This window comes from Diadema antillarum, unplaced genomic scaffold, assembly GCF_040938485.1.
Source record: "Diadema antillarum isolate AM-2024a unplaced genomic scaffold, OU_Dant_1.0 seq00001918_RagTag, whole genome shotgun sequence".
Classification (NCBI taxonomy): Eukaryota; Metazoa; Echinodermata; class Echinoidea; order Diadematoida; family Diadematidae; genus Diadema; species Diadema antillarum.
In genome coordinates this window covers 1-23,085 of record NW_027272581.1, presented here as the reverse complement: position 1 = coordinate 23,085, position 23,085 = coordinate 1, and the positions used below count along the sequence as shown (strand labels likewise).

The following is a 23,085-nucleotide window of genomic DNA, read 5'->3' as shown; positions in this document are numbered from 1 at the left end:
CTTCATCCGTTGGAGATTTCTTAGTATTCTCCTCAGGTGAAAAGGGACTGAAGTCACTGTCTAAGGCAATGAAGGATGGAAGACTACCAGTGCTTCCACCATCAGCAGCATTACCACCATCATTGGTGCCCTCATTCAGTGAACGGTTTCCATGGTTACCATCATTAAGTGCATCACTTCCAAGTGTCATCCCTTTCTGTTTATGTCTTGGTTTCTTTGGATGAGTGTATCTGAGAAAAACAAGCGAGAATTGGATCCAATAACAACCGAACTTTAAATCACAAACAATGAATTTGACCTGAATCACTGCACCATTGTTAAAAGCACCACATCTTTCCATGTTTATTTTGTTATTTCATCTTTCGAATGCAGTCATTCTCTCTCATTCTCTTCTACATTCTTTTTGAGGGACATGATATTCCTCCAATGAGGAATTTATCCTAAATATTCGTACAGATCTATTCGTTGGTTGAGTGAAGGGCAGAAATATTAGTCCAACACATCAGTAAAGTTAGAGGAAAATTGGATGATCTGTTCAGAAGTTAGCGATTACACAAGTTTTGGTGAAAACCAACTGTGGGCCATTATAGCCGGTTAAAAAGACTATAAAAAGCATGTAATGCCACAGGAAGGGGGCAAAATAGAGGAGATATACAGAGAACTCCACATATTTTCATTTTTCTAGTATAATGGAAGAGTTCATGACCAACTTCCTTCAAAAAGCAGGGGGAATGATATCACCCTAACATATACCAGTAACAAACTGAGAGAAGGTGTACTTTTATAGAATAAGAAATTTTGTGGAATTCTCTATTTCTTTTGCAGGATTTCCTTACTTTGACATTACAGACTGTCATTGCCGTCTTATCCAACAACAACACATACAGCAGATTCTACCAAAACTGGGAAAATTCTGAACTTTTGCATGGATTGTCTCATTTCCTTCAAATTTCACTAATGAGTTCTACTATTTGCTACATTCACTGAATTCACTATTGTATGTTTGGGGTAGATACCACTTTAAAGGGAACGCAAACCCAAAAATCAATGTGGATTGAGTGAAAGCAGCAACATTAGCAGAACACATCAGTGAAAGTTTGAAGAAAATTTGACAAACGATGCAAAAGTTATGAATTTTTAAAGTTTTGGTGTTGGAACCGCTGGATGAGGAGACTACTAGAGGTTATAACGTATGAGTGGACGACAATACAAAGAAAATATAAAGGAAATTCAACAAAAATTTACTTTTTAATGAAAATTACAAACTCCATTAACTTGATACTGACATATGTTAAGGGTAGCAATTATTCCCCCTGCTTTCTGAAAGCGGTTAGTCAAGTGCTCTTTCATAATGCCAGAAAAGTGAATTTTTGTTTGATTTCCTTTATATTTTCTTTGTATTGTTGTCCACTAATACGTCATAACATCTACTAGTCTCCTTGTCCAACGGTTCCAACACCAAAACTTTAAAAATTCATAACTTTTGCATCGATTGTCCGATTTTCCTCAAACTTTCACTGATGTGTTCTACCCATGTTGCTGCTTTCACTCATTCCACATTGCTCTTTGGGTTTGCGTTCCCTTTAAATCAACAAACACTGTAACGAATTGAACACTAGAGGGGGTAAATCTTTAATTAGGCACACACACCCTGAAGAAAAGTTTCCCCATAACATGGCAATGTAAGACACACTTTCACACACCTCACACATGCACACAGAGTAAATGATACACAAATCTACATTGTGGTGCAATGATTAGTCCATTTCTAATCTTATTATGAAACCATTACAATAATTTGCCTCAAACATTGACTGATTGACTGAATCGGTTTATTTCTACACAGTGCAAATCCCTTGTGTGCCACAATATTCTGAGACTGCAATTTAGGCATGCTATTGGGAAAACATTCTGTTTTTCAGATTCACAGAACTTTTCATAGATTTTTGTTATGCTGGTCACGCAATGAGTAAAAATGCAGAGAAACTGCCGAAATTTATTATGATATATAAAATCTTATGACAAAGCTATGCTTATTTTCTTTCAAATGACCAGTACCATGGTAGCTACTATAATGTCCAGGCATGACTTCTGCACACAGAAACAATGACAGAAACTTGGAATTTACTCACAAATCCACTAGGGAACAGAGTTTGATATTCGATCACCACATAATGCAAGCTACATGTGACAGGAAAGGAAATGGGAGTGAAGCTGTCATTGCACTGCCGTATTAGGCGATTTATCAAATCGGTTTTGGCGGTTTTGTACACTTGATCAGAATATGCGAACTTGGCACGCTGTCGACTTAACCTAGGCATGTGAATGTGGCACATAAAGAGTTAAGGAAGCATTGGATGCTTGTAATTTAAGCAAGGAAGCAGGAATGATGGCTTGAAGTCCGTATCCAAGGACAAGGCCATGGCGATTCAAAGTGTATTTGCCAAGGGGCACAGCTACTGCAGCCAGGGGATTTGAACCAGGAATATCCTGATAGATGGTCATAGGTCCCATCCACTGGGCCGCACCATAGCACTGTGTGTGATAAGCATGCACAAAACCTGGAAGAGGGAGCTGTAGGTCATTTCTTTATTATTGTGTAGCTATACATGGATTTACATTTGCTAATACTTGTATCCAAGTTTTGTTGCTGATGTGGGAGTGGCATTTTTTAACCCGTTGAGGAGGGGTTGATTTTGCTACAACACGCATTTCCCATAGATGCTTGCCCGAGTATACTCAGGACTCGTCCTCCTTCTTCTTCTTCTTCCAAGTCAGTGCATCTCTCTTGCAGAGTATTGTCGGCACTGGAGTACAAAATGGTAGTGCTGTCACGGAAACACGCATGTGGAGGTGGGGAAATTAACATAAAAACCAGCGTTATTGTGGATTATCGTAAGCTGATGGAGGCGAGGCAGCTCTTGAAGGCTTCAACAGAGGACGCCGTTACTGCTGCAGCTGGTAGGCTGTTCCATAGCGGGCCCACATTGTGGATTATCTTGGGAAGAAGCTATGCTGGTAGGTTTGGATATGGCAGTGGTGCCGTCTCAGTTAGAACTCATGACCTCTGGTACCTGATGTAGGATACATGTAGGAAGGTGCAGCTGGAATGGCTACAAAACCATTCATGATCTTGTAGAGCATCAGAACTTTGTTTTGAGCTCGTCGCTCAAAGAGGGATCTCCACTGCAGTTGTTGAAGCATGAGGGCAACACTGCTTTGTTGTGAGTAGTTTGAGGTAACAAAACGGGCTGCGCGTCGTTGTACCATCTCGATTTGGATAAAGCCCAATGGGATAAAGCCCATTTTTGCATCACGATACCAAAATGCATAATCTTTGTTAGTACATGTAGATGGGCCTACCATATGTGTAGTTTGTTAGTATTCGCACTCGTGCATGTTTCACAATTGTAAATACCCTCGAGTGCACTACACGCCTACACTAACGCCACGAAATAATCCTGTGCATCATTTGTTTTATAAAATGGGTCGAAAATTCGAAAATTAACAGCATTTTTTCAGCGTTTTTCACGTACCTTTGTGGGTCAAGACGTCCGAAGATGTTCGTCCCAAACATTTACGCACGTCGCACTCGGAAATCCCGCACATACAGTATAAGTATGATGGGGGGTTGGGTTTCCGGACACTTAAGTTCCAGCATGAAAACTTACTTATTTTACATAGAATATGCACCCTTTACCTTAAAGACTTGATATAGACTCCTCGTATAGGCCTACTAGACAACATACTCTGAAAACGGCGTGAGAATTAACCTGCTTAATCGCTGGATTTGCCCTTCAAAGTGACTCCATGTATGCGTCCGGTCCCACAACGCTTGGTCTACTGTACACTGTACGTATGATAGGTACGCCACACATGTTATGCACAAGGGAAGAAAGGCCGGACTAGAAGTTGTTTACAGGATTGACAGCGCGTATGCATGCAATTCAAAGGAGCCGCCGCGCGCACAGACGATCGGCAATAGGATTTAACACGCAGTGCAATGGGACTGAGTAACGAAAGCACAGGTGACTCATTTCAGCGCTTCCTATTGGCTACATCCTTGAACCCATTTTATAAAAAGTATGATAACAAATGAAATATGGTATGTATGAGCATCAATCTCTCAAGAGTGTATGCACACAAGAGCAATCTTCATATTGTATCAGGTTAGTGCTTTGAGGAATGACAGGAACCTTTCTCCAAAGTACAAAATAACTGGGACTAAATCCCTGTCACAACCATTTTTCCTTTCACACAGTGCCACCTTGTACTGCAAAACGAAGATTGTTCATATGCATTTTAATTTTGCGAATTTCACGAGAGCCAAGATTCACGAAATCAAAATGCACACGAAAGTTCTTGTCAACACTATATGCATTGAATGCCAGTGGCAATTCGCGAAAATTTCATGCCGCTAAAATATTGTTTTACAGTAAAAGGGCCCTGCTGAAAATATATTAAACATTACGTTGGGTTCTAAAGGCCCATTTACTGGTATGTAGCTCTTTTCTGATGTTACGTATTTTGTTACTGTTTACAATATACTTGCAAAAGGGGAACATGAAGGCCCAGACCCCACCCTTTGCTGATGCAGAAAGAGAAGAGCAGCATGAAAATCACCCTCACAGACTGACCCAGCACAACTGCCAAGAGATAGGGACAAGGCATGATGACCTAAAAAGCCTCATCCAGTGAGCTGCAGTCTCGATGTTTGGTTCGGTTCTCGGTCGGAAGTGGGCTCTTCGACTGAGTTTGATCGATCAGCTGTCTAGACCGTGGGACAATGATCCTTGACTGACAAGCTACGACAGACAATAACAATCATTGTTTGGGTTCCCTCCGTTTGGTGCCCCGGGCTTACACAATTTTGTAATTATGGAATCTGAAGGTGATGTGCCGGAATGAAAATTGATTCGCATTGCCATACAGCGCATTAAATAGTTTTTGAGGGATACACCAGCAATTATAACTTCCTCTCACAGTCATGAATACAAGTTAATGAGATTTGCAGGCCACAATATTGACAAATATCACATGCACATGATGTTAACTTGATAGATTGCAGCAAATGCCTTCATCTAATGACATAGAACAGAGATATGTTGCACTTGTTTATCTAAGTTAAACTCAAAGCATGATATCATTTTTTTTTAGTCATTAGCATAACTTCACAGATTTATTAATGAGGCGTGGCTTTTGTGCTCAATGACAAAAAGATTACTATACTAGTTTCGATTTCATTATTCCTTCATCTACAATTTTTACGAAATAGATACTATTTTCCCCATCACGACATAAAGAAGAGAGAAGAAATCCAAAAATGTTATGAGTTGCAATGCTTAAAAAGTGGTAAACATTAAAGAACATAACTATACCGAATGATAATCTTCGTTTTGCTGCCTGTAATCTAGATGGAAATGTCTGTCTGAATGACACCTGTAGAAAGAACCTACAGCACACTCTCCTTGCATGACTGCCTTAGGAGAGTACACAAGGTAGGAAAACCCAAACAGAAACTGTTTTTATATTTTATGTAGTTCAGTACCACCAGGGTCAATGCCATAGAAAATGGCTGCCGGCAAAATACAGGAAGGAAGTTATCGCTTGCAATGCGTAGTATTAACCTACATCGCTAATTGCCACCATGCTATTGTTTCAGTCATCACTCAATCTATCCTACCCCTCTGCTTCCAATTCATGGTTCTCAGAATGCTAAGGACAGTGGTTTGTGGTTCTGCGATTTTGTTCATGGGTTAAAGTGTTTGCTGCATGTGCTAAAATTTACCCTTCATGGTACACCAAAAGTTTTGATGGTGTAATTTTGAGGGCTTCCACACTTGTTTGTAATCACGATTATGAAAAGCATAATTTCTACAATTGTTAGGGTCACCACATGTTCCGAAACAAGGACTCTCCTTGCTGTTTGCAAACTACACACTCATAGACATTCTAAGCAAGTACTTCACAAGTGTGGATGCCCTGCATGACCAAGTGCAACTTTGACATCCCTTGAAAATACTCTTGCAAACCAAGAATGCTGCAAATATCACATCCAGATTTTGTGATGATATAAATTGGAGGGGGAAATCTGAGCAAGAGAGCTTGTGAGCCAAAAAAACGCATATGTATCATGCATGCAAGTGCTGCACTGTTGTGCTTTTGTGCACGATATTCTGCATAGCACTACAAAGTTCCATGAATAGGCTGCAAAAATTAAGAAAATGCTTTGGGTGTGGCACGCACACAGTCTGTATACTTACATCGTGTGTGCAAATACACACATGATTTGGGTGGACATTTTTATAATTTTTTTTACTGACTGCTAATGTTTGGGCGCACATGACACAAAAGTGGGCCATACACACAGAACTCGACTGTATATCGAGCCCTAACAAACTTATTTGTGTTTCTCGTCACGCTGATGCCAGTACACAAGTGCCAGGATTAAAGGGACTGTACAGTAGTGGTTGAGGTGAGGATTCATGTTTTGAACATTCCTAAGTGAGATAATGAGAAACCTCTTATGAAGTATGAAAGAGCATGTGATTTTAAGAAGGATTCAACGTTTATTTGATGAAAATTGGTTTTCAAATGGCTGAGATATCAAAAAAAGTGATAATAATAAAAGGCGACATGCCCCACCTTTATTGGGATCTCTTTGTTTCACCTTGTTTTTCGATATCTCAGCCATTTCAAAACCGATTTTCATCAAACAAACTTTTGATACTTCTTAGAATTGCATGCTCTTTGACATCTCATAGAGTGGTTTCTGAGTTTCTCACAAAACGTTAAAAGCTAAATCCTCACCCCGACCAGAACTGTACACCCCTTAAAGGACAAGTCCACCTTCATATACATAAGGATTGAGAAAATGGAGCAGTATTTGTAGAACACATCAGTGAAAGTTTGAGGAAAATCGGACAATCCGTTCAAAAGTTACGAATATTTTAAGTATTTGCGCAGTCACTGCTGGAAGAGAAGACTACTACAGTGTATGATGTCACATGCGTACAACTATACAAGGTAAATAAAAAGAGAATTTCACAAAACTTTACTTTTTGAATAAAGTGCACACTTCTCCGACTTGCTACTGACGTATGTTAATGGTAATATTATTCCCCCTGCCTTCTGAAAGAGAGAAGTCGAGTATTCTTTTGTTGTGCGAGAAAAATTGAAATATGTTGAATTTTCTTTATTCTTTCTTTATATCGTTGTACTCATGTGACATCACAAGCTAAAGTAGTCTTTCCATCCAGCCGTGACTGAGCAGAAACTTCAAAAATTCATAACTTTTGAACGGATTGTCCGATTTTGCTCAAACCCTCACTGATGTGTTCTACTAATATTGCTGCATTCACTCAACCCACATGTCTATGAAGGTGAACTTGTCCTTTAAACATTCTACCATCTTCTCACCTCTTTCTTGAGGAGGAGGAGTCTCCATCGCTGCTCCGCCTCTTTGCTCCTTTCCTCCCGTCGCGCGACGGTCTCCTGGCCTTGCGGTGCCAAAGTGGACATTTGTTACCACGCTTGCACTGTCCTGTTTCGTTGAACTCAGCACACTCCAGCGTATGTTTCTTCTTGCACTGCAAACAAATTGGTGGGTGCAGAATCTATGAATATTGATATCATATCACAATCAGCTCATTATGTTCATTAACTGATTCAGTCCCATGGGTAATATATTCATATACAACGTCATTAGGATTTTAAGATAGTGGTTCATGTAGTTATACAACTGATGTCAAGACTTTGAGTGCACTGTTTTCATTCACTTTGACTGCATCAAGGCAAATTCCTCCATTTTGTGCAAACAAAAGTAACCAACCTTGTCACACCAGTGCACAAGAGCAGCTGACATTGTTTCTATCTATTTCAATTTGTCATTGATGGATTACCTTGCTCATGCCTACCTTACTAAAATACATTTATAAGAATAATTAAACAATCAAATAGTGCATTACAAAGGTTATTTCCTCTTTTTTGTATCAATAGATAATGCTGCTTGTTATCGCTACTTCACTTTCACTCGTCTTACCAGTCTCTCTGTCTGTATTTTGCTTTTGCCATATACTGTACGGAATTGCTTCATTTTTAGACAGCATACTGTCCTTTATGTCAAGGCTGTGTTTTACATAGCACTGCATGTGAAACACTGACATTTTTGTAATCAGTCTAGATGTTACCATAGCAACAACACTATTATAGTTTGCAAAATTTTAAATATCTCCTTTAGATGGACATAGAGGTCTGACAAAATTTCTGATGGGGCTCACTATAAATTGCACTCCCAATACGATTTTGATCAATTCAAATTACATCATTTGAAATTGATTTACTCTCGAGCAGTATAACATCATTCAAGGTACTGGAGTCTTGAAAAACATGAACAGCGACTGGCACACTCTGCACTCACTTTCTCCCCACGAGGGCAGTATCCCTGCAGAAACTCCTGGCAGACCTCCGCTCGCTTGCTGACCTTGACATGAGAGTAGGGGCAGTTGTCGCGGTTACAGACTCCTTTCAGGAAGTATACACATACCGGCATCTACAAAAATATCACGAGATGGATGAAGGATAGAAGACTGATTATTTAGTGTGAAATTTCCTTGAAAAGAGCATGGTTGATAGGTGAGATATTAAAGTGTGCATGTACAACTTTTTCCTCACAGAATATGAGCTTCAGACATTTGGTTCTACTACGTACTAGTATTGGTAGTTTGCACTATATATGCCTGGTAGCTTCATGCATACAATTGTATCTGGGTAAATTGTTCAGATTGTCACCTGATTTTCAGAACCACATATTGTAATGCTTAGTTTCTCTTTTCTTTTTTTTTCAAGTTCATCTATCAAAGTTGGTCTTCTTCGTGTCGTATCGTACAGTCTCTTAACTGGAATTTCCATTTATGAGGTATCATTATTACTTCTTTTTTTTCGGGGGGGGGGGGTTAGTGGATGTTCATTGTGTATTGTGTATCACATTAACATACACATGTGAATAGTCTGTTCACTACATTTTGTCAATATGTTCTTATGCTTTTACTGATTATGTGTTGCCAGTCACTAGAATTGAAGAGATAAAAAAAAACATGTCATGTGTTAGAGGGAAAAATAGTTGTATGCAATTTTTGTTTTCACAAGATTTGATGAGATTAGCCAGTTTTCATTACATCATAGTGTTCTAAAATCACTCATGTTTACCTCTTTTGATGTCTAAGTCAGACAGCAATTAAGAAGTGAGGGTTACAGGACGACATGAAATCCTACGCTGCTTTGAGGAGAGCGTAGACTACTACAACAACAACAGCAAACTAATGAGAGCCACTACCTTCAGAAATAACTCACTCATCTCCTGAAACACATCACATTCAACTCATTATCAAATTACATTTCATGCGAGGAAGTAAATGTTGTGAGTGAAGGCAACTAGCAGGTGCCAAACACGCTCATCAAATTCAGCACTCAAGGATATGTCCTCTCTTTAATTACTTCACGCATTTGAAGATAAGGAGTGTCGTTAGACCAATAACTGGATCCATGCTAGTGTAACACTTTGTGGAGATGGAATTCGGCTGAAATCAACTAGTTTCACTAAATACAAGGATGGTATTTTGGAGGTGGATTGTGTTCGGATTTATCCACAGTAACCACTGAGAAAGCACTTGAATTCTTTTGAGCAAGCTACCCTAGGACCCAAGGATTGAAGTTCTCCCCAGAGGACTTGGCAATGACCATGAAATGCCTTGCCTAAGGGCATACTCACTGCTGCCGGTGAACTAGGGACTTTGTTCATGATTGAGAATCCATGGTCTTATCCAGTTACCCATAATGGCTCCTCATAATGCATACTTCCCACCAAAGAAAAACAACTACATACAAACAAACAAATTAGCTATGAGGTTGGGGTTGGGGTTGGCACTGATCAATGGCAACCCCATAGTCTGGCGAAGGCTTGCCTGACATGACAACAAATTCTACTCATCAAAATAGATACATGTATGAAAGCAATTCAAACAATAAATACCTTATCATAAGGTATGAAATGTAAGACACACAACTGATTTGAATACACTGGAAAGCCAATTTACCACCAATGACATGTTTACAGAAAATGTCTAATGACTGGCCTTTCAATTTTTGCTGTGTGGCAACAAGAGTACAGCTTTCAACCGCACTGGGTATTTTTCGAGACTTACTCTTTCATGGGAAACAGAAGTTTACACAGGAACTCACTCGATGGAAAACTTGTTTGAATGTAAAGCAGTGTCAGAAAAGCATCCACATAATTATTGAAATAAACAGAGAATTAATAAACCAAAGGTACGTAGGACCATATGAAACTCAATGGACTTCACCCATTAATACTGACTAATGATTAGTGCCAGGTCCTTGTGATAGAACTCTGACTTCTATCCCACAAACAATTCAAACAGACACTTTAAGCAGACAAAAGTTACTAATCATCTGTTTTTGATACAATGCATGCTTGTCTCAAGGCAAAATAAGAAATAAAAATTGTCAGTATTGCAGGGGCGGATCCAGGGAGGACCGCAACCGGCGCACGCCCCCCCCCCCTTTATTTTTGTGTTGAAACAAAAGAAATAAAAGAAAAAAATGGGGGGAGGGGTGCATGCGCCCCCCCCCCATTAATTTTGTAAACGCGCCCCCTCTTTACGGAATTCCTGGATCCACCCCTGGTATTGTATCCTTGTCTGGAGACGCATGGGACACATGACATTGTGTACACAAACAGCATTTAAACATTCCATGATTAGAAAAACACAAACAAACACATCTGTCACATGATCAATGAAAATTGTCATGTGTCTATGATAATTGCATAAAGTCTTCAAAAATCAAAACATCATTAAAAGAAGGAAACCAGGGGGGCATTTCATGAAGCATTTTGGTAGGATATTTTCCTGACAAACTGTTACAAGCTACTGAAATCCTTGCATCTGATTGGCTGAGAGCAAGTTTGTCCGACAACTTTGTCGGACATAATGCCTCATGAAATGCCCCCCAGGAATGTACTTGAATCTATGGGAATTATTTCCTCGGAAAACACAGCATGCATGTGCAGACAATTTGACATATTTCATCGTTGGAATACAGCAACTCCTTCTTTGTTATACAATCCTTGCCACTACGAAAATAAGTCTATTTTTGGAAACAATGGGATTAGCCCATCAACCCTGAACTTGACACGGTAATGTGCTGCGATCATCGCACTTGACACGGCGTTTGGTTTCCCAATTTCTGACGACGGTCGAACAGAACATCTGCTCCACGCATCAGGACATTAAGCCACGCAGCAGCGAAACTATGAACCGTATGTTGTGGGAACCACTGTCCTGCTAATCATCGGCAATGAATTGAATTAACTTTGCTTTCTCTCCCAGGTGGGGCCCCTTCATTACAAAGAAATTACAAAGGAGAAAGAAATCAATCTTGTTGAAGGGACTGATTATACTTGAAATATGCCCCATGATAAAAGGGCCAGTCTGATGAATCTAACATATGAAAACCTTGATACTATGAAGTCGATCCAAGGAGGGTATACAATTGTAATTCCTGATGCTGTTGCTGTTGCATCTTATCCAACTTTACTTGAAAGGCAATGATGAATTACTAGCACTCTAATTATTGACATCTAAACTTCTGGTAGTCATTTTACCTTCAGTTGACTTCATCTCACACATCACACAAACTGGCAGAGCTACGACAAAAAAAAGTACAGTAGTCTGATCAAAGTATGTCTCAAGAAGTCCCAAGTATACTCAGGCAGGTGTCCAAGGGAAATATGTGCTAAAGCAAAATCAGCTCGTCCTCAAGTGGTCAAGGAGTAATTCTATAATTCTTTCTCAACTACAATATCAATCAAAATACTGATTTCACTTTTCATCTTAATTTTTCATTATTGAGACTAAAATGACTACCGAGAAGTTCTAATTCTATGACTTTGTTTACAATATAAGGATCAAAGCTTTAGTCTTACACTATCTTATCTTTTACATAAAAATCTAGTCCCCCTAGATGAAGCAGGGGGAAAAAAAGAAGACAGAGGACATTTGAAAAAACAACAACAACACTTTGCAGATTAAACAAAAAAGATTGTGCTGATGTCGGTGTTCAGATCAAATATATATTTCCGGTTTTTGTTTTTTTTAACAACTCCCTATCCTTGCAACTAACATTTAAAGAAATAATCAATAATTCTTGCATGAATTTGTTTGATGACTCAAATGAGATGTCAAAACATTCTCTTCTTTGTTTACTTGTTGCTGTTATCATGACTGCTTCTCCACTACCACAGCTTGCACAACATCTTGGGTGTGGCATTTTATGCAGTTTTTTACTCTTAAGGAGCACTACCATGGTATTTGTCCCTCTTTAATATTAACTGGATAACATCTGGACAAACCTGTACGTTTCTTTCCATGTTTCTTTCTGTATTTCTTGTTTGGCATTATCTGTCCTTTATTGTTCAACTGAATTTGAAACATCAAAAATAAAAATCATCTATTAAGGAAATATCTGTAATGATTTCTTCACTGTAAGAAAAGCAAGAACTTTCTTATGATCAAGTGAGTTCCATTTCCTTGTGGTTCTGCCCAGACTAGATCCGAAATGTACACTTGGAGCGATGTTGCACATTTCACAGCTGTAATACAAAAAAAAAATAATAAAATGGTATCACCGTGATAATATTTACTTTAAATAATCAACGAGGCTCCAGTACGCTGACCTTCAAAGAAAAGAGTAAGCCAAAGAAATCACACAGATGTGGGGAAATATTTCTTTATTCCATCCAAAACCTGTAGGCAGTGATTAGCTACTAATTGAGATCAATGCATTCGCCACCTGCTCGCAAAGAAGTCAGAAATGTAGGGCGAGGCTTTAATACCACCGTGACCCGTGAAGTACACCCTCAGTCATCCAAAGCAGACATGGGAGCGAATGAGAAACCAATGATGGTGTGTCTATTGAGGTTCCTAAACTGTCACATCCACGTCGGCTGTCTTCCACATCCTGGGAACTGGGGACTTGGGAATGTCGTCAGGAAAACATAGCACATCCGCTGGCAAATTGATCAACTTTCGACTGGAAGAGGACACATGATAACATTCACAGACTGCACTCGCCAGGCTCCCCGAACATGAGTACACGTACTTTGTACGGTGGAGTTCATGTACGTGTTATCTTGTCGGGCAAAAAAACACCAAACAAACCAAACAAACAAAAACAAAACAAACAACATCCATCATCCATCCAACAACATCACTTGTTCAATATTACACTTTCGTATTAAGAATTAGATATGTCGCTATGGTGATTTGTGCCTCTGCTATGTCATATTATTCTCCCTAAAGGTTTGTAGTACATCTTAACAATGTGAGATGACGTTCACATGATTGGTAAAGTAATGAGTGCTGAGCCAATGAATAACAAAATTATTGTTCATATGATTTTGACATTCCTAAATTTTGTACAAATCTGGCAAATAATGCCATACATTTTATAGTGAGTTACTGCATAGATGATTAGATATATTGCAGGGCTCGACACTAACTTTTTTGTTTGGTGGCCCGATGGGGCCACCAAAATCCTCAATTTCAAATTTTTGGTGGCCTGAGAGAAAAATTTGGTGGCCCCGAAAAAAAACAATAAAAAAACATTAAAGTCCTGTTTTTTGAATGAGTCAGATATCTAAGTTTTATCCAGTCATAGTAAGAATTGGAAGTTGGACATATCTACTCATAAACAAGCCTCAACAAACTCGCAACACTCACTCTCAGGCACTCATTTAGTCCTTTTCATGCATCCTTTAAACAATATAACTGCTAATTTCCGGCGCAAAAAGTTACAAATTAATTGACGTACGTACTTTTCAAAATATTTTGGTGGCCCGAGACGGGCCACGCAATTTGCCTTTTTTTTAAATTTGGTGGCCCGACTTTCATTTTTGGTGGCCCTGGGCCACCGGGCCACCGTTAGTGTCGAGCCCTGTATATTATCACAATTTGACTTTGACCTTTGATCCTCGCTGTCATGACATTTTCTTGTAAAGAAACATACACCCTGTAGCACATTTGAAGTAAAGAACAATCTCAGTTATTGGCTGGTCCAACAACTGAATAGATGGATAGACAATGTTTTTCAACCACCCTATGCAGAGGTATGAACATGAATGCTTCAATATGGCAGTGATAGACACTGATTTCACGAAACAAAATCATACAAGGAAAGGGGTGTAGAAAACAGTATTTTTTTCAATTACAATTTTGCTGCTATCTATCTCATTCATCCTTGTATAATGAGGATGTCCATGAATGCTTTTTGTCACATTCTTGAAAGGAAACCAAAACCCAAATATAGATGTATGGATTGAGTGAAAGCAGCAATATTAGTAGAACACATCAGTGAAAGTTTGAGGAATATAGGACAAGCGATTCAAAAGTGATGAATTTTTAAAGTTTTGGTGCTTACTACAGACTACTAGAATTAATAGCATCAATGTGGACAACAATATAAAGAAAATAAGAAGAAATTTCAACTTGTTTTCACTTTTCTAGCATAATGCAAATGCACTCGACTTTAATAGGCCTTCCTCTTTCAGAAAGTAGGGAGAATAATACTACCCTTAACATATGTCTGCACAAGTTGATGGAATGTGTACTACTCAACGAAACATGAAATATCAAATTGCCATTCATACATAACGTCATGAACTGTAGCAGACTTGTTATCCAGCAAAAATGATGGCACCAAAATTCTGACATTAGACATTTGACATTTCACGCAACATCTCGTCATCTTGGACCAAAAATTGCTCAAAAACATGAATTCATGCACGTTCAATGCAAATTGTGCTCTCAGTCAAATTTCATAAAGCATGCTTATTTTTGCTTTTTATTGATTAAAATCAATAACCAACAAATTTTCATGCTCAGAACAGTGTCGCTGAAAAATCTCATTTAAAAAAATGAAAAACAATAAGTCAAAAAAACAAATATATACATAAGAAATTTTAAAACACAATAAAATACTGAAGAAATTCTTTTTGATGGCACAATCTTTTTCACTTACATTCTGTCGCTGGGGTGAAAAGACCTACATCTCAAATTTTGGTGTAAATTACCTTTTTGGATTAAGGGTCAGATAATCAGTCAAGTGATGTCCTGTCCAAACCTAGATGTCTTACCCCTAAAATGAAGCCACCATGGCATGTCAAAGGAAAGGCCATCCAATTTGTGATAGTGCTTTGGCTTTCATGTTTTGTTTTGTTTTGTTTTTTTGCTCTCCTGAACATTTGACATTTTGTTGATATGAGGTCTTGTTGCCCCAGCGACAAAGAGCACTAGAAAGAATATTTACACCAAAAATAGGTCTTTTGGAGCTTTATTTAGTGATACATAGCAAAAAGTCTGATTTCACACATATATGTATATCATGCAAAATTAGCATATTATATATATATTTTTTAAAAATCAACTCCACAGTCATATAGATAACAATGCAGGCAATGTGTGTGCTGATTACAATTGTGTGGTCGATGGTCCGGAAGGCCCTCTCCAGCTTTATCATCTAATAAAATAGCCCGGCCTAGTGACAAGGGTTAAGGACCACAAACATATTATGGTGCCACCACAAACCTCTTTATCATCCTCATTCACATCACCATAGAAACCTTCAACAATACATAAAGTAAGATTTACTTTCTGGTCTTTAATCAAAGAAGAGAAGAATGACATCACAACAAATTGATTTGGTTGCAAGGATTTTTCCCTCTCTCTTTCTCCATCGGTCTCTGTTTGTCTCTCTCTCTCACACACACACAACACATGGACACACAACAGTAGAGTAAAAAGTCACTGATGGGACAACAAGGCAAGTGCCATTATGTGTCTTGCCCATTCGCGTACAAGAAATTGTACGCAAATGGGATATAACAGATAAAAAAAAAGACATAACAGATAAAAAGAGATATAAAAGGGTAAAAATTTATGGCAAAAAAGAAACATGCCATAATTACTCAAGTTATCGCGTAAACGAAAGCAGACGGACGGACGGACAACCCGAAAACATAATGCCTCTGGCACCACCTCGTGGCGGAGGCATAAAAACTTAACATTGGGCCCTTAAAGTTCGTTGACACTTGCCTGTGACCTTTGACCTTGTGGTGATCATCCACTCCCCAAGGGACATCTACCATCCAAGTTTGGTCACAAACAGACCTATGGAACAAAAGTTATGACCCATAATAGAAACGCGCCACAAAAACTTAACATTGGGCTCTAAAAGTTCGTTGACTTATGCTTGTGACCATTGACCTTGTGGTGACCATCCACTCCCCAAGGGACATCTACCATCCAAGTTTAGTCACAAATGGAGTTATGGATCAAAAGTTATGACCCATAATAGAAACGCGCCATAAAAACTTAACATTGGGCTCTAAAAGTTCATTGACCCCTGCCTGTGACCTTTGACCTTGTGGTGATCATCCACTCCCCAAGGGACATCTACCATCCAAGTTTGGTCACAAACAGACCTATGGAACAAAAGTTATGACCCATAATAGAAACGCGCCATAAAAACTTAACATTGGGCTCTAAAAGTTCGTTGACTCATGCTTGTGACCATTGACCTTGTGGTGACCATCCACTCCCCAAGGGACATCTACCATCCAAGTTTAGTCACAAATGGAGTTATGGATCAAAAGTTATGACCCATAATAGAAACGCGCCATAAAAACTTAACATTGGGCTCTAAAAGTTCATTGACCCCTGCTTGTGACCTTTGACCTTGTGGTGATCATCCACTCCCTAAGGGACAACTACCATCCAAGTTTGGTCACAAACAGACCTATGGATCAAAATTTATGACCAAATAATAGAAACGCGCCCATGCTTGTGACCAAACCATCTGACATCATTGGGCTCCATGAATAATAGTTTTGTTTCGACCCATGCTTGTGACCATTGACCTTGTGGTGACCATCCACTCCCCAAAGGACATCTATCATCCAAGTTTGGTCACAAATGGAGTTATGGATCAAAAGCTATGACCCATAATAGAAACGCGCCATAAAAACTTAACATTGGGCTCTAAAAGTTCATTGACCCCTGCCTGTGAGCTTTGACCTTGAGGTGACCTTCATATATTATACGAATAATTTATGAGTTGTGAGTGCATAGGGCACGAATATCGCACGAGGCGTGAGATGAGCCACTGGTCTATTCAACAAGGCGCGTAGCGCCGCGTTGAATAGACCAGTGGCGAATCTCGCGCCGAGTGCGGTATTACGTGCCCCAATGCACGAACAAAATCATAAATTATTCGTTTTATACAACACCTTGTCCACAATCACAATACAAAATTAGTGACCGCCAACTCAGGAAGGCCCAAAAATAAATGTAACAATTAGGCAGAGAATTGTAAACCACCTTGCGTGTACTGCTCTCAAACACTCGTCATGATTCAACCACACAGTCACAGGAATCACGAACTCCGCAGGGTCTATACCCATTCTACGCTAACGTTAGATCGAGTTAGGCCTGACTGTTAGATCGATCTGAGATGTCGGTAGATCTAGTAGTAGGTCTAGACTTTGTCTATTTCCGAAAATGATTTTGTATAAAAAACACAGAAAAATAATCAAATTACGGTTTCTCAACTTGAAATGAAATCTTGATGTTGGGATCACTGTGGTCCACGTAGCAGATCAGAGTCAAAAGTAAAAACACAGCAGTACCGCTAGGTGTAAAGGCCGCGATACACTAGCTAGGTAAAGTAACTGCGCGTACACGTTAACGTTGCAGTACTCCGCCGGCGCCGCGCCTGGTCTGTGAGACTTACCGGCAGCGCAGCGCAGCCGGCCAGCACGTACACTGTACAATGTAGTTTGCTGGCGCTTTGCTACGGGTGTGAGCCACAGAACTCTGTGAGCGGCCATGCATTAGTAGCCCCCCGCGAAGCCGTGCTATAGTACCTTCGAGCCGTGCTATAGGCCCATGCCAGGGGCCTATTGTATGGCTGTCACTCTCAATGAGTTTGATAGGTATTTTCTATTGAATGTCATGTGACATGTTCTTGGCCAATCACAATTCGACATCATTCTGAGGTGTTGTATAAAGTAAAATGTGAAACTTTGTATGACCCCTCTTCCCTCGAAGTTTGATTGCAATTGAAGCCCAGAGTAAAGAGTTATTGAAGTTTTTGTAGCATTACGGACAGACGACGGACGGACGGACGGACGATGGACAGACAAACGCCGCAGGCGATCCCTTAGTCTTCCCTCACCTCCGGTGGGCTCGACAAAAACAAAAAGAGATTTAGCAAGACTAAAGAGTGCAGGATTAGTCTATGATGAAGGAAAGGGAATTACATGTGATGTAAACCTTACATATGATGCTATATTTGATACTCTGGTGTACCAAATGAAAATTCACCATTTTGTTGGATCTTTTTTTTTTTTCAGCACTGTACCCTGGGTTACCGAAAAATGTCTACATTTTTTTTTAGTACTATCATGCACGAAAATGATTTCTTGTCTCTGATTATGTAACAATTAATGCAGGCAAATATTAACTTTTTTTTCTCATTTACATGCTCTGTTGTAATCCTCACTGTTTGATTTTATTGTACATGTTATTGTAAGTACTGATTTTATTATGTTGACTTTGAATGGGATTGGAAATTAATTTTTGTTTATTATGCAAGACAGTGTCAGTTTCTTTCATCAATGTTCTTGCATTGAGTGAATGAATGATCAAGTGTGTGTTTACTGATAGCATACATCATCTTACATGCAAAAAAAACAAGGAAAAGTAGAAATTACGCGGTGCGTAAAATATGTCCCCGCCGGAAGTAGCATTTAGTAGCAAAATGTACAATATCGGTAAAAAATCAAGGTCAAAGGTCAAAGAAGTCAAAGGTCAAAATTCTGTGTAGAAGTTTTGAAGCCCTCACCTAGTGCCATCACAAAAAGCAAACGGAATCGAAATCGGGTTAGAAATGGCGAAGGAGTAGCATTTTGTAGCCAATGTACAATATAGGTCAAAAATCAAGGTCAAAGGTCAAAGAAGTCAAAGGTCAAAATTCTGTGTAGAAGTTTTGAAGCCCTCACCTAGTGCCATCACATAAAGCAAACGGAATCGAAATCGGGTTAGAAATGGCGAAGGAGTAGCATTTTGTAGCCAATGTACATAGGTCAAAAATCAAGGTCAAAGGTCAAAGAAGTCAAAGGTCAAAATTCTGTGTAGAAGTTTTGAAGCCCTCACCTAGTGCCATCACATAAAGCAAACGGAATCGAAATCGGGTCAGAAATGGCGAAGGAGTAGCATTTTGTAGCCAATGTACAATATAGGTCAAAAATCAAGGTCAAAGGTCAAAGAAGTCAAAGGTCAAAATTCTGTGTAGAAGTTTTGAAGCCCTCACCTAGTGCCATCACATAAAGCAAACGGAATCGAAATCGGGTTAGAAATGGCGAAGGAGTAGCATTTTGTAGCCAATGTACAATATAGGTCAAAAATCAAGGTCAAAGGTCAAAGAAGTCAAAGGTCAAAATTCTGTGTAGAAGTTTTGAAGCCCTCACCTAGTGCCATCACATAAAGCAAACGGAATCGAAATCGGGTTAGAAATGGCGAAGGAGTAGCATTTTGTAGCCAATGTACAATATAGGTCAAAAATCAAGGTCAAAGGTCAAAGAAGTCAAAGGTCAAAATTCTGTGTAGAAGTTTTGAAGCCCTCACCTAGTGCCATCACATAAAGCAAACGGAATCGAAATCGGGTTAGAAATGGCGAAGGAGTAGCATTTTGTAGCCAATTTACAATATAGGTCAAAAATCAAGGTCAAAGGTCAAAGAAGTCAAAGGTCAAAATTCTGTGTAGAAGTTTTGAAGCCCTCACCTAGTGCCATCACATAAAGCAAACGGAATCGAAATCGGGTTAGAAATGGCGAAGGAGTAGCATTTTGAAGCAAAATGTACAATATAGGTCAAAGGTCAAGGTCAAAGGTCACAACTGAAATTCTGTGTAGAAGTTTCAAAGCTCCCATGTAGTGCTATCATATAAAGCAAACAGAATTAAAATTGGCTCATAAATGACAGAGAAGTAGCAAATTGAACATTTTGATCACACACGGACGCACAGACAGACAGACAGACGGACGGACAGACACACGGACACACACACGTACGGAGCCCGTTTCATAGTCCCCTGCTCGAACTCGTTCGGCGGGGACAAAAAGAAACACAATCCTCAGACTGATTTCAAATAAAGCAATGTGAAAATAGTGGCCATGACAACATTGCAAAACTGTCTGATAATAAACGAGATGGCACTACACAATGCCGTACCCTGGGTTACGATGAATCATATCATGGTGAATATCGGTTTGTCTTTCATTGCTAACTGAGAGGGAAAACAAATCCACCTGGTCTGTGAATGAGGAAAACATTTACTCTTGAGTTCCTGTTAATGACTGACATGGTACTCAGAAGCATGCCAGACCTTTCAATCAGAATTTCAAATCAATCTCCCTCTACTTCTAAGACCTATCACATGTGCATAAGTTTTGGTGAATCTTGTCCGTGGGAGTGACACTGTGATGGCAATTTGGCTGCCATGTGAAACCTATGTGGGTTACAGCAAAGAAATTATCGAGGAAGATAGAGCAATAGAGTCACATAATGGAGACACTTCAGTGTGCAGCGGACTGAACGAAATGGCCTGCTTTATCATGTCGATCTCAGGTGATAAAATTCCTCTGTGTGTCCCAAAGGTGATGAGGTAAAAGAGAAAGACGACAAAAAAGAAGAAGAGGAAAATAACAAAAAGAAAACCACACTTCCAGAGCAATTTTCCGGGGCTTAGAGAGGATTGGGAACTCACCTTGTCCTTGGAGACTTTGTGAGAGAAGGGACAGGTGCCATCCGTCCTTTGACAGGTTCCCCTCAGAAATCTAGATTTCAAAGAAAATCATAACAGGACACAAGGTTTTAGAATGTACCAAGACAGCACTGGACAGGTAGATACTGCATTGGCCTTCTCTCCTCACCTGGTGGTCAGACTAGCAAAGCCTTGACTGTCAATAATTTGAAACAAGTACGCATTATCTCCTCCCCTTCCTCCTCCTACCTCCCCCCCCCCCCCCCCACCCCCCCCCCTCCCAACGGAAAGTATACTGGTTACGACACTAGTAGTGGTCCTTATTCTATTCACACACATAATCAGCACTGTAGAGATTCATATATTAACTCATTGAGGACAGGTCCAAAGTATACTCGCGCAGGTGTCTATGGGAAATGCGTGTTGTAGCAAAATCAGTCTGTCCTCAACGGGTTAACAGCTCACATAACCACTGATACATTCACACAGGACTGGTCTCATCACACAGATCAATTTCACGAAAAAAGTACCAGTATCTCAGGATGGTCATCCTTCCTTTTTTCTATACATTCCTTAAAAGTACACGCCACTTGACAAGATTTAGGTAAATGATGCAAAAGTGAATATGAAAACAAATGTTCACACTAGAAATATGTGGTGAGATAGTTTCGAACATGCTCTCAAATATCATGGAAAATTTTGTCAGGTTGTTGTTTTCATAAAGCAAGCAGCATGAAAACAAAAAGGTTAAGTCACACTGTACAATCCTTTTTTTTTTCACATGAGATAAAGATTATAAAATGAAGCTTATCATAAGCAAGGACAATATTTATTTCTTCAAGTGGCTTTTTCAACAAAAGGAATCCCATTGCACAAGGTTTATGTACTTACGTGTACATACGGATACACATTATTATAATTCTGCCCAGTTTGCCACATCTTTGCTTAACAGTCAAACCTGCTCAAATAAACACCTATAACGACCACTCATCCACAGCAATGAGGTGGAAATCCCCTGCATAGAAAGTGTGTCATTAACAACCTGTGTATGAGCGAACAACTGCCTAATTCTACCAGTGAGCACAAATTTTGGTTTCTACTGGACGACTGACAACTGTGCACAAAAACCATTTGTCTGTGTGTGGTGCTGAGTGAGTAGCACACTGGCAATTTTGTTGCCCATTCCAATGATGTATACCTGAAAGACAACCACTGAATGTTTAAAGGGGCATAGAGATTAGCTGACACAAGCATCTTCATAATAACTTATAGTATACACAAGCATAGTAATATCGTGGTGTACATGAAGTCATACGAGATACGGAAAACATTTATCACAGTGACTAGTACATCACACTTGTTATGGTGGCACACATTTGCTCCAGTGACAATTGCTCAGGTCTCATTTTCTCTAAGGATTTAGGCTTACAGTTAGGGTTGCGAGTCTGTGCGCACTGGATCTTATCCAGCACGGTGAAAGACAACTCAGAATCCCGCAAATGTTGTGTTCCTTCTACAGGATCTTCATTGGTTTATTGTCACTTTGTCCAATATCAGATGGTCTACTTCCCAGTTCGTCTAACACCACTACGGCTATACTCATTTGGTCTACTATCAATTTCGTTTAGTGCCTGTTAGGTCTAATCCTCAATAGGTCTAATACCCAGTTTGGCTAATCATCATTTCGTCTAATGACAAGATTGTCTAATCGCAATTTTGTCTCCTTGGATTTTTCCCATTTTGTCTAATAAACTGTGGGTATTAGACAAAATGGGCATAGCCCATCTGGAAGTAGACCAACTGGAAATGAGGCTAAGTGACAATTGGACTAAATGGTCATTAGATGAACTGGTTGTATGTAGCTGAAATAGGATTAGATCATGTGGGTTTAGACTAAACGGGTATTACAAGAATTGGGAGTAGACCAAGTGATAGATCACCATCTTCATTCTCTCAAGGAAGCCAATTGATCAATTGATAATCGATAAAATGTTGCTTCAAGTTAGTTAATTCCCAGTTCTTTGATTTAAATATACATCATTCCTCTACTAAAATAGCCTCCTACAGCCTCTACAAGTCCCCCCCACACCCACGCTTACAGAACATTTGAGTACTTACTGAGTGCAGACAGCCACCTTATCAGGATCGTGGATGTAGGGGCACTTGTTACCACGGTGACACCTTCCA

The 23,085-nt window shown here is 39.5% G+C and overlaps 1 protein-coding gene across 1 annotated transcript in view; it reads right to left on the bottom strand.

Moving 5' to 3' along the window:
- The window catches only part of LOC139713162 (uncharacterized), a gene marked incomplete at its 5' end in the record, with an annotated part of 43,598 nt that extends 22,627 nt beyond the window's left edge, over nt 1-20,971 (bottom strand). The window contains 4 exons of the mRNA XM_071624911.1: nt 1-230; nt 7,420-7,589; nt 8,420-8,551; nt 20,902-20,971. Of these exons, the coding sequence (XP_071481012.1) occupies nt 1-230; nt 7,420-7,589; nt 8,420-8,551; nt 20,902-20,971 (602 nt within the window). The remainder of the gene's footprint in view (nt 231-7,419; nt 7,590-8,419; nt 8,552-20,901) is intronic.
- Between the last annotated feature and the right edge of the window lie 2,114 nt (nt 20,972-23,085).